Source organism: Centruroides sculpturatus, unplaced genomic scaffold, assembly GCF_000671375.1.
Source record: "Centruroides sculpturatus isolate CEXI.00-Female unplaced genomic scaffold, Cexi_2.0 scaffold130, whole genome shotgun sequence".
Classification (NCBI taxonomy): Eukaryota; Metazoa; Arthropoda; class Arachnida; order Scorpiones; family Buthidae; genus Centruroides; species Centruroides sculpturatus.
The window spans coordinates 79,000-97,053 of NW_019384364.1; the positions used below are offsets into that span (position 1 = coordinate 79,000).

At 24.9% G+C, this 18,054-nt stretch overlaps 1 protein-coding gene across 1 annotated transcript in view; it reads right to left on the minus strand.

Annotated features, from left to right (window-relative positions):
- Positions 1-5,095: 5,095 nt before the first annotated feature.
- The window catches only part of LOC111642301, a 31,870-nt gene continuing 18,911 nt past the window's right edge, over positions 5,096-18,054 (minus strand). The window contains exon 5 of the mRNA XM_023388637.1: positions 5,096-5,347. Within this exon, the coding sequence (XP_023244405.1) occupies positions 5,295-5,347 (53 nt within the window). The 3' untranslated portion in view covers positions 5,096-5,294. The remainder of the gene's footprint in view (positions 5,348-18,054) is intronic.

Below are 18,054 nucleotides of genomic sequence, written 5' to 3' on the forward strand. Positions count from 1 at the left end.
ATTAGCCATTAAGAAAAATGCACTTTATTATATAAGTATATTGTCTAGAAAAGAAAGCAAGTTACACTTAAACATATAACAGATTCACATTTTAATTAAAAAAAAACCTATATATTCTTTATAAAAAAGTATTTGTTTACAAATAAAAGATCATATTAAATGGTTTATCTGTAATTTATAATTATAATAAATGAAAATTAGATCATCATTAATTTAGATATACAGGGTGGTCTAAAAGTCAGTTAACACAGGTCGTAAAACCAATTTGAAACTACTACATGCAGAGTATTCATGATTAAACTATTATATTAAAAGAAACTGAAACATGAACAACATTTAGTTTGTTACAAATTGATTTAACTACTCTTAAAAAAAAGATTTTGGTTAACTGACTTTTGGGATATTCTGTATATACATCACTCTAACTTCTGAAATATAAAATATGTATATCTTACAGAGAGTGGTAAAAACTTAGTGCTAAGCCACTATAAAAATTGACTGATTAATGTGGAAGTGATATATCAAAACGTTTATAAATATATATAAATAATGAAATAAACAAAACTTAATGTTTCAATAAATGAATTAGCTATAAAATACGATAAAAGAGATATCTACCTGATTCAGCATGAAACATTTTACAATTATAATCTGATGTATGAATTTGGCATGATAATTTGATACAAAATTATTATGATCCATTTTAATTGTGCTCCTCTATAAAATATGAAGCAATCCGAGTGTTGGGTTTAAATATTAAGCAGATGATTGGCACTAATAATGATGATTTTCAAGCAAAAATGGAAAAAACCTATTTCAAGAGTGGGCAACTCTTGGCACATGGGTCAAACATGGCATGCCGAGGACTTTTCCATCATGCAACCCAGAGCTCACCTTAAGAAATAAATATCCAAAACCTTTACAGAGTTGTGTATTTTAACTTACAGGCAGCTAGATGACAATAAAGAAATCACTCCACATTTTATACTTTTTTTTTTATTTCATAAAGAATTTATCAGATTTTAAGTGCATATATACATGTGGATTTTTGATTATTTGAAAAGTTTAGCTCAATACTTAATAGTCAAAATAATAATTGCTCCTAAAAACTTCAGTTGACATGCGAGACAATTTTGCATCATAAATTTAGCAATTTTGGCATGCAAACTTAAAAAGGTTGCCCACCCAACCTATACATTCTGCAGCCAAGATTTATAATTAATTGTAAAGTCTCACTTTACTTCTGTTCATGACATCATCACAAGCATTACTTATATTATATATGAGAATTATAATTTTTCATCCAAATATGCTTAAAAATGACTTAGATAAAAGATCAATGAAACTAATACATAATATATACTGCTGTGTTTAGATATGTCATATTTATAAACTTTCAATAATTACAAATTTCTAATTTTTTTTGTAATAAAATATGTTCAAGATTTTAATAATCTAAATTCCCTAATTTAAGAATTATATTTTATATCTAGCTCAATGCAATTTATCTATTTTAAGTTAACTGATTTACAATGATTGATCATAAGACATTAAAAACTTTAAAACGCTTTTACAATATAATTTAAGAGTTCTGAATTACAACATTGTGTGAAAAAAGAAAAGAATTAATTTCTGAGGGTAGATAAAATCATTTGTATTAAGATATATGGAAGTAGAATTAGATTAAAAAATTTGAAAATATTAAATTAAATTTATAATACTCCTACACTAAACTAAAATCATTGTAATCTAAATGAATTTTTGCTAAACATAGTCCATTTTTTTCTTGGTCCCTGTTTAAAACGATTAAAAGTTATATTTTATCAGGAAGATAAAATTCAATGCTGAGAATGAAAAGTATATGGCATTAAAATGGTTGAATTAATCAAAACACCTTTAACAGTGAATGAGATTTACAAATTGAATTGTCTTCAGGCATGACAGTTGGAAGTAGAATCTTCCAACTGTCTAATGCCTAAACATGATCCATTAACTCAAGTCAGAAACAGTGCTCTTTAAACTTTACTCACTGTTAAAGGTGCATTGATTAATTTTCAGCTGAGTAACCACAGTGGCTAGTTCATCCTCATGAGTATAAATTTTAACAAAATCTATATAATGAATAGAGGATGTGCAAACATTATAGAATCATCTAGTATGTAGAGTTGTAGTAGTAGAAGGGAACAAGACTCTGCAGATTTTATTATTTAATAATTCAAATGACCATAATTTAGATGTATATAATTGAATTATATATAAATATATGAAGAGGAGATGTAGTTACTGTGTATATATATTTATATTTATTTATTCATTCTCATATAATAGTGATAGAGTAGTTTCATTTTGGTAATTAAAATATCCAAATACATTATTTTTTTCATCCCAAAGAATTAAGTAATAAGAGATAGATAGACTCAATTAATTAACAATACCTGAACATATTTTCTTCTATGCAGAGTTCAACTACAAAATCAATGATTACATACTTATTTTAAAATATGGTTATTTAATTTTAAATACAGCAATAGAAAAATAAATTTAAATTATATTATTTTACAATATTATTTTTTTAAGGAGATTTTTCTAAGAAATATGCAAGAATAATTTTATTTTAAATTTAACTGGTAAATTATTCAGCTTAAAAAATCAATCATTTCCATCAGTTTATTGGAAATACACAGGGCTATTGAGAGGGGAGAGCTAAGATTTTTCTCTGTGTCTGGAGAATTCTTAGGAGTCCATAATAGTTTCTATCCCTGTAAATTATTATTTTTACTAACAAAAAAATAAACACTTTAAAATTGCTTTTCATTAAGAAAGTTCATGTATTTTATTTGTTCAAAATAAAAAAAGCAAAAGGGACAAGCTCTATCCCTTATAACCTCTTGACAGCCCCAGTAATACAAGTTTTTATACATTTATATTTATAAATATAAGCATCACAACAACACAATTATTTTATTGTGACATTGTCACAATGCCAAGCTGCAATTTTTAATCATATTTTTTAATTTATTTAATATAAAATATATGCTCTTCATCTTGAAATTAGTATTGTCTTGCCCCTGTACATCATACTTTACCTTTACCAACCAAGTTGCGCCAGTCATCTACCTAACTTCTTTCAGGAAAAATTTTAAAACTAAAATAACGTGACTTCCAGTTTGCTTTGGAAGTTTGCATATAATTAATTGGGGCCTCTTGCCCTTAAGCTTTCCATATCTGTTCTTGGCTTTTATTTATCTATTCTCAAGATTAAGGAAGGGCAGATGGATGGATGACAGTGAGAATTTATAGGACTACAATTTTTTCAAATTGCAGCCCAATTAATTTATTTTGTAAGTACATTTGTATAGCATTATTAAGCTGTTATATAATGTTTGCCAACTTTTTATAAATAAATCTAATTAATGACATTGATATTAAACAGGCAACATTTTTTTTTTATTGAATTAATATGCTAACTCATTTGTAAATCTGTCTAATAAGAATTAAATGGATTTTGAAACCAATAAAGCTATCAGAAATAATCAACAGTAATTTAAACCTAATAGAATACCTACTTGATCTTATCTAAATTTCTATTTGCAACAAATAGACATATCAGATAGAGAGTCTACTGACCATTTTAAATATACCTATTAATTTTACATGAAAATTTGAACCAATTAGTTTCATTGAATCAACAGATCTATTAGTCCTTTACATCTTTATAGGTATAAATTACCATGAAAAATCAATAAAAAATTCAAACAGAAAAAACTAAACAAGTTTAGAAATGTTTTCATTCTCTTATTTCCTCTCCATTATCCTTTATTTAAAACATCCATTTGGACTATCATTAGAAATCTTCCTCATCTATAAGGTTTCACACATTCAATTCTGGAATGATTGCATTAATGTAAATTTTAATTAATAAAATCAGAATAGGAGAAACTGCATGACTGAGGAGGATTTAAGAATAGTTGCACATATTCTCCTGAGAACAGAATTTTATAAAAGAATTGATTATTTAATTGAAAAAATTTTCAATTTATTGTTTCCTTTCATTTTATTTTTCAAAGAATTAACTAAATAATTCAACTCAACAATTTAAAATGCTTTTTCATTCATTCCTATATTAATATAAATAATATTTTTATGCAGATGTAGCCCTAACTGATCAGACTGAAGAAATGAATTCCAGCCTGATAATAACAAGAACAGCAGCCAAGTTTGCCAAAAATATTTATTTTTCTATAAATGAAATCAAGTTTAACATATTATTTCATTCATTTCTTATATTCAAATAAAAATAGAAATATGTTTAATTACTAATTAAAAAGTTACTCGTGAGCTTAGTTTTTAAAATGTATTTCTTCTTAATAAGATTATTAGAACAAAATAATGTATTATTGTGATATGAAACAGAAGTGAATAAATTAAAATTCAATCAGGAATGCAATGAAAGTGATTTGGAAAATAATTTATGAAATTAAAAAGGAATTGATTCTACTGAAGACTAGAGATGAAGTTTCAAAAACAATTTAATAGTAATAGATATAAACATAATCTTTATAAGTTATGATAATAAAAATGGTTTAAAATAAATTCAATTACTTTTCAGCTCCTTATATTGATTTTATACATATATCTTCATGATAAAAGAGTTATTTTAGGCATTTTCTTGATGTTTTGTGAATTTATTACAACTAAAGATTTACTCCATTAAAACATTTTTTCTTATTTCAATTTTGTGAAATCAATTTTTTAAATCTACTCATTACTTTTTCATCATCAATTGATATGAAGTTGAAACAATGTTTTCTATGATAAATTCTGTTGAAATACACAAATTTCTTAGCAAGAAACTTGAACTTTTCGATGTGATTTCTCTTCAGAGATATTCTTAAATAATTTTTAAGCAATCTGATATATCATTTTATTATATTACAGCAATAAAATCAATAAAAATAGATTTGTAAACTCATTACATTTTAAATAATTACACTTAAGTCATTTAAGCCATTTTATCACGAAATTAATAGTTCAAATTATATTCTAATAATTTATTTTTTATGAAACAAAGAAAGGAACGACAAAAATTTCTTTTAAAAGCATTCTTATTAATAAAATCAATCATTATCATCATCTTGAATAAAACTGTTAAAAAGTTATCACATTATTTAAGATTTAAAACTAATCATTTTTAAAAATATCTTGAACTAATTCATAAATTAAAATAAATGAGATCCTAATATTAGAAATCTGATGATGACTATTTCCAATACTGAATATCCTCTTTTAATTCTTTAGACTCTTTGGACAAATATGTCTTTAGCATACTTGTTAGAACTCCTTATTTCTAATTATAACAAAAAAATTTTTTTATTATTCAAAATGGAAGCAAAATTCTATTCTTCCAAAATTAAAATTGGAACACATTAATTACAAAAAATAAAATTTATTATCATCTGTAGAACATAAAAAGATATATAAATAATATGAAAAATATCTGTTTTAATGTTTTAAACAAGACAAATATTAAATAATTAAATAAAACAAATGCTTTTAAAAGAGTATAAATCATTTCAAAATATCAAATAATTTTGAACTACTCTTCCATTCTCAAGACTTATCATGTAAAAATATTCTATTAAGTCACAGCGGCAACTATAACTATTGAACTTTACAATAATTAAATATTTTTATATAAGGAATGCAAAAAAGTATTTGAAGAATATTTTCACTTTAATTAGAAGTCTGAAGATAATGTATGAAAAGAGTTATAACATTATAATCTTATTTCATCCACTAGTATGTATTTTCTATTAACAGGACTTATATAAGTCCTATTAATAGAAGTCCTGTTAATAGAAAATACGTACTAGTGGATGAAATAAGATTATAAAAAATTAAGGACATTAAGGCATATTAATTTAAGAGTTATAACATTTTTAACAGATAAAAAAAATTGTTATAAATAATACACAATGTAAATAAAGAAATAGATTCATATATAATTCTATCATACGTTTTATAATGTCTTCAATTATTTATGTAACATTATAAATTATCTATCACATGTAACTTTCCACTCTTTTCTTAGATAAGATCCAAGATTTCTAGAGAGTTCTCAAATATGTAATGATCCATTCTAAAAGAATTGAAATTATGGAATATTAAATTTTCAAGAAGAATTAATAAAGATTAATAAAGTAGTTTTAAAGACTGATAAAATGTTAAACCAGATGATTTATTATATTCTATTAAATTCTGTAACTTCAAATTGTTAAATTCCAATTTAACAATTTAAAGTTTATAATCAAAATTATTCTGAACATTTTCCTATTTTAATATTAAAAAAAAAATATATTTAAATAACAAATTACCTATTTTCTCATTGCTTTTGCTAAATACACAATATCAAAATTGTCAGAAGCAGAAAGTATTTTCAAATAATAAACTAAACACTATCAACGATGGATTAAAGAAGTAAAATTTAATGAATAACAAATAGCAACAAGATTACAACTTTCTAGAATTCTAAATCATTCATGTGTTTTTATATAATAAATAATCTGCTAATCAGCTTTTCTATATTATCATCATCAAATTAAATCCAAAGTAAAGATTGAAAACTGCATGATAATGCTTTCTTTCATTATTGGTATATATACTTCATATAATCAGAGCCAGATTAAGAGGAGAAAAAATGCCACTCTGCATGAAATTTGAAGTATGCTCCCACCCCACTCCTCTGAAACTGAATTTCAAAAACAAATTACATTCAGTAATTCATCTTTCTTTATTTGTTTTATTTCTCTCTCTCTCTCTTTGTTTTTTTAAGATGTTGACCAATTATTGGATGCAGATATTGTGCACATATTATATGCAGGGCTGAATTAACTATGTTTATAATAAATGCTAACTTCATAATTACTTCTCCATTTAAGGGATTTTATTTTATTATTATTTAGAATTTAAATGATTTCAAATAATTACATCCATAAACTTTGCCCTAATTGTTCAATAAAAAATTATTATTAATCTATTCATCGAATAAATTATGAGCTAAACTAAATATAACTATTATTATTTTGTACATAGAATATTCTTAAGAAAAAAAAAGTTTTAATTGTATTTTAGTTAATGGCAAATGGCAAAGCAGTTATATTATAGTTATACTTAACTTTACGTTTGGAGACATTATCATAGTTTGATTCAACTGTTCATTTGACACAATGAATTTCTTACAAATTACTTCAAGTAGCTTTTTGAAGTGAAATCCAAATGTATTTGTTCATGTCAAATTTTACAACCCATCTTCTGTATCTACATAAATCAATCTAAATCATGAACTAATTAAAGATATGTAGATAACATTGAAATATATTCCTGTTTAATTTTTTTCTTATGAACAGTTTATGTATAGTTTATGCAATTACCTAACTGCTCAAAAGTTTAATGAATAAAGATACTTTTATACACTGAAGTGTCAAATATTGTATATATCAAAATTGTGATATTTAAATTCATTAGAGTTTGAATATCAGAAAATATACATAACAAAAACTAGAGTTGAAGTGATAAATTACTTGTTAAATCAAAGACGTAAGATTACTAGAGAGCATATTTCTAAATGTTTGGTTTATTGTTTATTGGAGAAATGCAATAAAATAAATACTAATATACTTATTTAAACTAATTTTATAAATTTTGTATGGCATAATCACTGTAAATCAAGTTTATCCATAAGTACATTGAACTAAATACATAATTTTTAAAAAATTCAATATTTTTACTTAGACAAATACAAGTTTATAGAAAGGAACGNTGAATTAAATATAACATTGTATAAGGATTATACATCTTTATATTGTATAAATATAACAATGTAAACAACACAATATTACATTTTTATTTAATATAATATTGAAAAAGCAAATTAATTAACAATATTTGTTACCAACAACATTGAGAATCATTTTATAATTATTGTAAAATATTTACACAATATAAACCATATTTTTAGTATTAAAAGGGAAGAACTTATTATTTGGTCACTTTTTTCTTTTAAAAAATGTAAAATTGTTTAATAATTCATTGTAATTTAATATAAACATAAATATATTAAGTCACATAGAGATTCTGATAACATATAATAAAAGAAATTATATATTAAATTATAGATATAATAATTAATTTTTCATTCAAAACAAATTTATTTTTTAAATTAAATATATTTTAATTTTATAAAAATAATATTAAAACTTTTAATGTTATTCCTACATTTAAAATACTTGAAGTCTCTAGAAATTTATAAAGTTATAAATGAGAAAAAACCAAATAAAGTTAACATATTTTCAAGAGAATTGGCATTACCATTCAATTTTCTTAGATAAAGACACAATTCTTATTTATGCAGCAACTATAGGCACTATCTGGAATCTTTATTTAGCCTACAAATATATTTCAGGCATAGAACTTCTTTAGTGTACAAACAGGAAAGAGAAGAAAAAATTCCCAAACTGCAGAACAGTAAGCTATGAGTTTAAGATTGCACTATTAATTGTAAGATTCACATTGGTGAATTGATTTTTCTCCTGGATTTATGTCACACACTAACTTTTCTCAGTGATGATTTGAAAGTGATGTACATAAAACTCTTAAATGTTTAGCATATATTAAAGAGTGATGTAACAAAACCATTAATAGACAAATATATATGTATGGTAAATATAAAAGTCCCAGATTTCCTCAATTCTTTTTTTATACAGGTGAGATGAAGATTAGAAAGGCCTACGATCTTATACAATACATTTGTAGCCTAAATAAAGACTCCAACAGTAAACAGGGCCTGTGTGATGCTGGATAAATAATATTCGTGTCTTTGTCTATAAAAGTTAATATAGCTGAATGGTTGTGATTCTTTGGTTGAATGCATCTCTATAAAATGAAGCATTAGAACTTCATTTCACAGTATACAAATCTGAATTGATCTAGCTTTTAAACATAAGAAAATTATTTTACTATGGCTAGTTTTCAAATGTTTTTAGATCAACACCTATTCATTATTATTATCACAATCTAAAATGTTTAATAATTAAATACTTTAACTTCTAGAATATGCAGATAATTTGTGTTATGTACAGTTTGATTAAGGGCTTATTCTTTTGACATTCATTATAAGTAATTATATTATCTCAAAAATACTTCTTTAAATGGAATACAATTATAATTGCCATGATATTATATATGCAAGCATACAAATAAAACTATAAATTTTGTAATGCCTCATTGAAAACAAAAGTGAAATAACTTTTAGTACTATGTAAAATATATTTTAAATTCATTGAATGAAAATCAAATGCATGAGAATTAATTCTTGTAGCATAATATAAATGCATTATTGTGCTTTACAGTTTTAATTTAATAAAATGAAATGCATTTAAAAAAATGATACTTCTTAAATTTAAAAATTTTTAGTTTATGAACTAGGAAATAGTTTATGTAAAATATTTTAATAACATATAAAAAGAATAAATAATAAATCAAACTATAGAGCTTTATAAAACGATTTATGATGGAAAAGTTTGCAGACCACATGAAGATAAAAAAAGAATTAAGAAACGACAACTCTTAAGTTCAAAATAATGCTATAATATTTTATCAATATTATCATGTTTGTAGAAAGAAATGAAGTGAAATGTGATGGATGAGGATTAAAATGCAAATTTAGTTTTAAGATAGTGATGACAATAAGAGAGAGAGCATTAGTATAAATCAAAAACCAGTAATATATATTAATAAAATGTTACCCAATATATTGAGAAATAAATAAACTTAATGGATGCATAAGAACATATTGAAAAAGAATATGACAGTAAAGAGATATACATATGATTTTTCCATGAGATGAAGCAATATTAATATGAGATAAACTAATGACCAGATTGAACACATTAAAGAAACAATGCAATTTCTGAAGAATGCTTGATTAATTCTACAGTAACCATTGAATTATCTGTTTTCTGATATCAATTCTACTTGGATTCAATGTAAGACTTTCAACAATGTTTGACTTGTTTACAAATCAACATAATGATTTTTAAAAGAATAATTTGTAAAAAAAAGTTGTTTTCAAGATTTTTAAATAATAATTTATCATTTATCTAATAAACACTAAAAACAAAATAAAGAAATTATTTTTGAAATTATATATATCATGATTATAATTAAACCTAATTATAGAATTTCTAAATTATGAATAGATATAAAATATAAATAACTAGTACCCAAGGTGATAGTATGTCTTAAGAGATTGAATTCTTATTTTGGTTAGTCTCACTCCTTCAGTATTTGACTTTTAAACAGAACTTTTATTTATTATTCTTAAAGAATGCCAAATCAATAAAGAATAAAGAGCAAAGAAATCAGATCTGTCTGCATAAAAAGAGAGACTATACATTTCTAGGTAAGAAAAGAAAAGTGACATAAGAAAATAATTAAAAATAGATTCCATCTAGAATCTATAGATATATGAATAGATGGAAAGAGGATACAAAATGAATAGATAGCTCAAGGCTATCTAAGAAAATTTTACAATGCTATCTAACATGTAAAAATAGAAACTAAAGAAGACCATAAAAAGTTGGACTGAGACTAGAACATGATGATGATGATGTTAATGATGATAAGAAAGTAACAAAGAAACAATAACAGTCCAAAATATATTTTTCTGTACTTCTTTAAACAAACCAAATGAGCAAAAAGCAAATAAAACTTCTGCTTATAAACCTGTGTTTGGAGTAATGAGGCTATACAAAATAAGGGTTTGGTTGGTGAAGACAAGTGAAGATAACATTCTGATGATGATTCATATATCCCCTTTGTTCTTCTAAAACACTTCTAAAAATTAAAAAAATTATACGAATGTTGAACCATGATATATATAAAGCTGTTTGAAGATGATGTAAAATTTCTTCTACAATAAATTAAAACAATTAAAAAATATAAATATATTAAATGTAGATTGCTTTAAAAAGTAATACAGACTTAATATAAAATATAAACATTTCCTAGCAGATGTCTTCCTAAAAACTTCATATATAAATGCAGTATGCATTTGTATTCATAAAAGATAAAACTTTTATATCTAATTTTCCTATTTCATTAACTTTACTTGATAAAAATTTTCATAAAATTATATTTAAAGGAAACTTTTATTATATTTATCATAATCTCTATTATATAACAATTTTATGAATATAAACAAACAATTTACCATCATTAATAAAATTTATACAAATAATATATTTAAAATTAAAACATTTTCACTAGATTCTATAAAATTGTGCATGTATATTTAAATTATGTAAAGTATATATTTATATATACAAATGATTCTTGAATGCTAAAACTCAAGATTTCAAATTATACAGAAATATAGATATTAATATTTAACATATTATTATAGAAATTTGCTACTTGCATCATAATTTATTATTTGATTTTATATATAAATTAATTTCCAATATGTAAACTAATATCACCAACTTCTGCTTTGTTAGAGCAGAGAATTACCAGCTCCCAAGTACTTTCGAGTTTTTTCAACTCATCTTCAAAGGTTGTTTTTTGTACTTTCATCAAGCTCATTGCGGATTTATCCAGGCCCACAATGGGACAGTTGGATGATGAGGGATGGGAATTTACATATCTGGGAAAGATGGTCCATGAAAAAATTCCTAAGGTGTTTTGATTATCCAGATTCAACCCTGGATCCCCAGAGCAGTAGACTGACATCTTAACCACTTCAGCCATCCATCGATAAATTTTAAATTTATCTTCAAGAGTCTGCCGTCTTAGTAAACAGAATACAATTGAAGATGAGTTGACAAGCTCTAAAGTATTTGGGAATTGATAAATGATTTTTTGCTCCCCTAAAGCAGAAGTTGGTGTAATTAGTTTATAGGAGATTGGAGATTAATATTATATGAAAACTAAATTTGTTATTTTAATTATGAAAATCATTTCATATTTTACAAGGCTTTATATNGAAACAAAACTAAATTTGAAAATCAAATGTATATATATGCATATTATTACAAAATAAAAAAAATAAAAATAAAAATACTTAAAAATGGCATTTTTTATTATTTCATTATTTTTATTTATTATAATTAAATGATTATATTTATGAATAATTCTCAAATTATGCAAAAATAGTAATTTTTTTTCATATTTTATTTGTCAATCAGTGGTCAGCAATTATATTTTTATAATAAATTCAAATTCATTAACAAAATATACATAATTATATACATAAAAATATACAGATTAAAAACATATGGTATTAATAAGAGTTTAAATTAAATTTCTTTATTATTAAGTTTTATTTTATTTTTTTTTTACTCCTTCAATATTATTAAGTCAAAATTGATTTCACATTAGAAATTAGTCTAAACATGTTGCTACTAATTGAAAGTAATTATATAACTTAAGCTTAATAAATTATAGAAATTTCAAGCAGGTGCAATTTGTTTCAATTGAGTTATCTTCAGGAAATTTCTAAAATAAACAAAAATAATTATGTTTTACAATTACTAAAATAAATATTTATAATTATAAAAATTAATGGAAATGTATTAAAAGTTTCGTATATATTTGCACATATATAGTATGCATATTTAAAATGTTCAAACTAATGTATATAAATGATTTTCAATTGATAGTATTAGGAATGAATTGTATTAAACTAATTGAAATTTCATTGTCATGTTTAGATTATGATAAAATACACAAATAAAATATCTCAACCTCACTATTAATAGAAGTAATTTCTGTTAAATATTCTTTTGTTAAGCAAAAACAGTCTATTTTATTTATTGATAATTCTTGTTCTTCTTACTTTATGTTCAAGTACATTTTATGTATTCAAGAATGGCATTTCAATGCTATTTAAAAGGCAAAAACCTAATATCTAAACATCAGATAATCAGCTGTATGTCCTATATGAATGCATCATAATACACACATAATATAAATAAACTAATAAATAACAATTAACAAGCACGATATTCTTAAAACTGAATTAATAGATTTACAATTAAATAAGGCAATGTATAAAAAAATCCATATTTCATTAATTCTTAAAAAAGTAATTAACTGAAACTCTACCAAAATATAAAAGTACAATTTCCTTTCCTACATTATAATGATACTTTACAATGCTAATAATGTGCCTACAAAGCAACACATAACATTGTATTGAAATTCTATAATGTAAGTTTTCATTATGAGGGCAGATTAAATACAATTTTAAAATAGATGCATTAAATAACCTTTATTTTGTATTTTTAAAAATTCTACATTATTTTATACATAATATTTTGGTGCTTCATTGTCAACTTAACTATGGCCTAAAAGAAAAATTAGATGAAAAATAATATGCAAGTATAATATACAGTGGTACCTCAGGATACGAAATTAATCCGTTCCGAAACTGAGATCGTATCATGAAAATGTCGTAAGGTGAATCATTTTTCCCCATACGATTACACGTAAAACCAAATAATTCGTTCCAACGCGAAAAACATGCTCAAATTAAAGCCAAGTAATACATTAAAAAAAATAACTGTAATAAGAAAAACAAATGAAAAATGCGAACTAATGTAACGTCGTATGGTGAGTTTTTGTTCGTATCGTGGAGCAAAAATATGTTCGAATTTCATGTCGTATCCTGAAAATTTCGTATGTTGGGGCGTTCGTAACCTGAGGTACCACTGTAATATATAATTGAAAGTGCATAGACTAGAATTATATAAATTAAGCAGTGCTTCTGTATATATTAAGATTAAAGAGTGCTATTTTCATACAGTGCAATATTTTACTACAGAATATAAGAAGTATTTTGCCTTTAAGTTTTGACATTTAGTAAAAAAAACACCAATATCTAGCCTATGAGATTTGTATAGTTTGTGTTGAAAATAAATTTTACCTTGAATCAATTATTACCTGTTATCTAAGTTTTATAGACTAATTTCTTCAATAATCTTCAGTAACATTTTCTTCTACGTAATCTTTCTGCAAATATTACAGAAAAATTTTCATGCCATTTAATATCATTTTATTAAAAATTGTAATTTTCATAACTTTTCTTTTAAAATATAATAAATGGTCAAATATATTAGTCTTATAAAATGATTATTGGACTCTAAATATATATAAAAGCGTGGAATTTTAAAGCAGCAAATAATTAAGTGTTACTAGATTTTTCTACACTAACTATTTTAAGACTATAAATTATTTTAATATATAATTTGGACTAGAAATATTCAGTATATTAACATGAAGCTTATTAATGTAACTTTACTTGCTTGTCCTGCAGAAGTTTGCAAATTCAAATTGCATTTTAGATCACTTTTTCTTCTACAAATCTCTAAAATTATTAATTAAATTAAAAATTAATTCTTGTTATTAAGTTACATAGAAAGTGGCAACTCCATTTATCCTAGCCCCAATTATGTAATAAAATTAATTCATTTCTAGCATTAAAATAGTCCAGAAAAATTCAACAATATCTAAGTTTATTGTTGAATTTTGGCTGAATTAAATCTGAACTTGTTTGAAAAAAATTTTTTTGCATCTTTTTATTACATTATAATAAAAAATTTAATAACTGACTTATTTACAAAGCCAAACTATAATATACATTAAATTAATTAATTAGTGTTTTAGGAAAATATAAGTTTTTAACGAGCAATTTATTTATTATGACATTGCCATAATGCTGGGCTGCAACTTTTTGTCAAAAGGCACTTAAGTTTAGTAGTAGCTTGCCCTGTACATCATATATTTTCTGTTAACAATGAAGTCATGCTGGCCCTGTAACTCCATTCAGGAGAAAATTTTTAAATTGAAATAACGTGACTCTCCCCAAAGAAGTTTGTATGTAGTTAATCAGGGCCTCCTGCCCCTAAGCTTTCATATCTGATCGTAACTTTTATCTAACATCATTCTCGAGATTGACAGATGATAATGGGAATTTATAGGTCTACAGTTTTTTCAAATTGCACCCCAACAAAAATATCTATATGAACACATGCTAATATTAATGAGATGTAGAGATTACACCATATATCAGTTCAATATTAAACACATGTTTAGAAACTATCTAGTACAAAGGTTTAAAAAGTATCTTGTCAAATTTAATAAACTAATAACATTTACTGAATGCAGTGAAGGTTTTAAATGATAATTGGGATCGTGATATAGAGATAAAATGCAAACAGAAAAGGCAAGAACTGTTTTCTCAAAAATGAGAAAATTGCTGTTCTAGAGACCTAACCCTTAATACAAAAACTAGAATAATCAGTTGCTGTGTGTTCCTGGTGCTATTGTACGAAATAGAATCTTTGAACCATATCCAAAACAGCTGAAAGGAAGATCGAAGCCTTCAAAATATAGATTTACCAGAGGCTTTTAAGAGTATCCTGGATAGAACATGTGACCAATGTAGAAATATTGTAATGAAGGGAATAAACAACAAAAACTGCTCAATACTATCAAAGTTGGAATACTTCAACCACATGATTAGAAATGGTGTCAAGTACCAAATCTTATAACTTGTTATACAAGGGAAAATCTCTAGAAAAAGAGGACCAGAATGACAAAATCTCATGGCTGAAAAACCTGAGGGACTGGTGTGAAATTCCTTTGAAAGAACTGTTCAGAAGAACCAGCAATAGGAATACATGTAGCTTTAACAACAGCCAACATCTAGAATGGATAGGACATCAAAAGAAGAGGAAGAAGAAAAAATTTACTAAATGCAGTTAAGGTTTTATCAAATAGGCAATAAAGAAATATGAAGTCTAAACTTCAAACTTTTTCAGAAAGTATTAATACATTAATACAGCAAGTTGAATTACATAGATACATGCAATTCTTAAACTTAAACTAACAATGCCATCTATTACACACCACCTTCAATATATAAAACAAGTAGCAAAAACTTCAAGTTAATATAAACTTTGAAGAAAAAAAAAGTTTTCTTTTCATAAGAAGAACTGTTTAGCTTAAATATTCATTTCAAAAGCTTATTACTGTTAAAAAATATATTGTATTTAAGAATCTTGTGACTTATACAGGTTTTCAACTTGCACAGATATCCAGTGGTGTAGCGAACATAACTGGTGCTGGGGCACGACACTTTATTGATGCCCCCCTCCAGAAACAATTCTTGTTTGTTTTGGAGATCATTTGCCGGCCCCTCTGTGAGTGGTGCCCGGGGCATGTAGACCCCCTTGCCCACCTTGCTACACTAGTGCAGATATCTTGGAATAAATTAACCCCATTGAAGACTCTATTCAATTCATTTTTTAATGTTATAAGGTCATCAGCTTAATGGCTGGTTAACACAATTTGATTGCTGCCAACATTTTATCACTCAAAATTGCAACATGCACACCGATTTGCCTCATTTAAGCAAACTTGAAACTTGCTGACTTGGTTTGACAAATCACAACTATCACTGGAAATTTAATCCTAAAATGCCAGAAAATTTAAAGAGATACTAAGCAGAAAACCTGACAGGATTTTCTGCTTAGCATCTCATTAAACCAATCAATTTAAAATGATTCTGATCTACAAGATTAAAATTATGTGTAGATTGATTCTCACCACTCTCAAAAGAAATAAATGCTCTTACAAAAACTCAGAACAACTCACATTCCAGTGCGTCATGTAAACATCTGAATTATTGACTAATCTTCTCAGCATGTTTTTTGGGTGCAACAAAATTACAGTAGTAGTAATATTGTGTAAACCAGATTTAAATGATGTGTTTTTATGATTAGAAACAAAATAATAAAAAGTTTAACTTTAAAAATCAATTGCATTATGTAATGATTAAAAGATATTAAATAATAAATACTTGTGGCTTGAAAATAAATTGAATGCAAACATTCAAAAGAAAGTGCAAAGTTGACATTTGTATATGTTAAGATTAATTTAGGTTTTACTCAATTTTTGAATATTTATTTTTTATAAAATTAATTAATTAAGAATTTTTGTTATATTTAAATTACTACAGAATATTTTTTAAAAATGATTTATTACTATAGTTATATTCTTAAAAAAATTAAAAAAACTATAACAACTATAATAATCATAACATAATTTAATTAGAAAAAAAATCATAAAGTGTATTAAAATTATTATATTATGTTACTTTATTAAAAACTAGCTGTACCCGAATACATGTTGCTGTGGCTCAAAATGTATCTATTATAAATGTATAACACTCCTGAGGGAGGGAATTTCGAAAAATCCCTTTTTAGTGTACATTCTCTTGACGTACCCTATTAAAACGCAATCAAAACGCAAAAAACCATATCTAAAATAATATTAAGACTTACCATGAAGAACTAAGCTTTAATTTTGTCCCTCTCCCCACGGGGGGATTTCACATCTATATAATTAATATACAAGTTTGGACATATGCATTGTGTATCTCTCCGACCACGCGATTGCACTGCGTGGTTACCTATCTCATATATGTACGCATCTTGCCCCTCGCCATCACTGACACCAAAAATTTAACGCTTACCTAGATGATATCTTTTAATTTATATGAATGTTTAACGGAATAATATACAGCCTATGTCCACCCTGACGGTCCATTCTAAATATTGGTGAAAGAATTTTTGAAATCAGATGAGTAGTTTCGGAGATTACCTCCTACATCCAAACTTACAAAGTTTAGCTCTTTATAATATTAGTATAGACAAACAAAAAAACAGTCAAAAGTATTGCTGACCACTGCCTTTACAAATCATTGTATAAATGTATGATCAAGTGCACCAAGAATATTTATAAATAAAAAAATTTTTATTTTATGGAGTAATAATAATTTAAAATAAATAAAAATAATAAATAATTATTATAATTAAAAATCTGTTAACAATTGGAGGAATTTTGCTCAATTCTTCAATACAAACTTTAACCTTTATATAATAAAAACAACAACAAGAAAATTTGTTATCATCACAATAATTTTACCACCTTAAG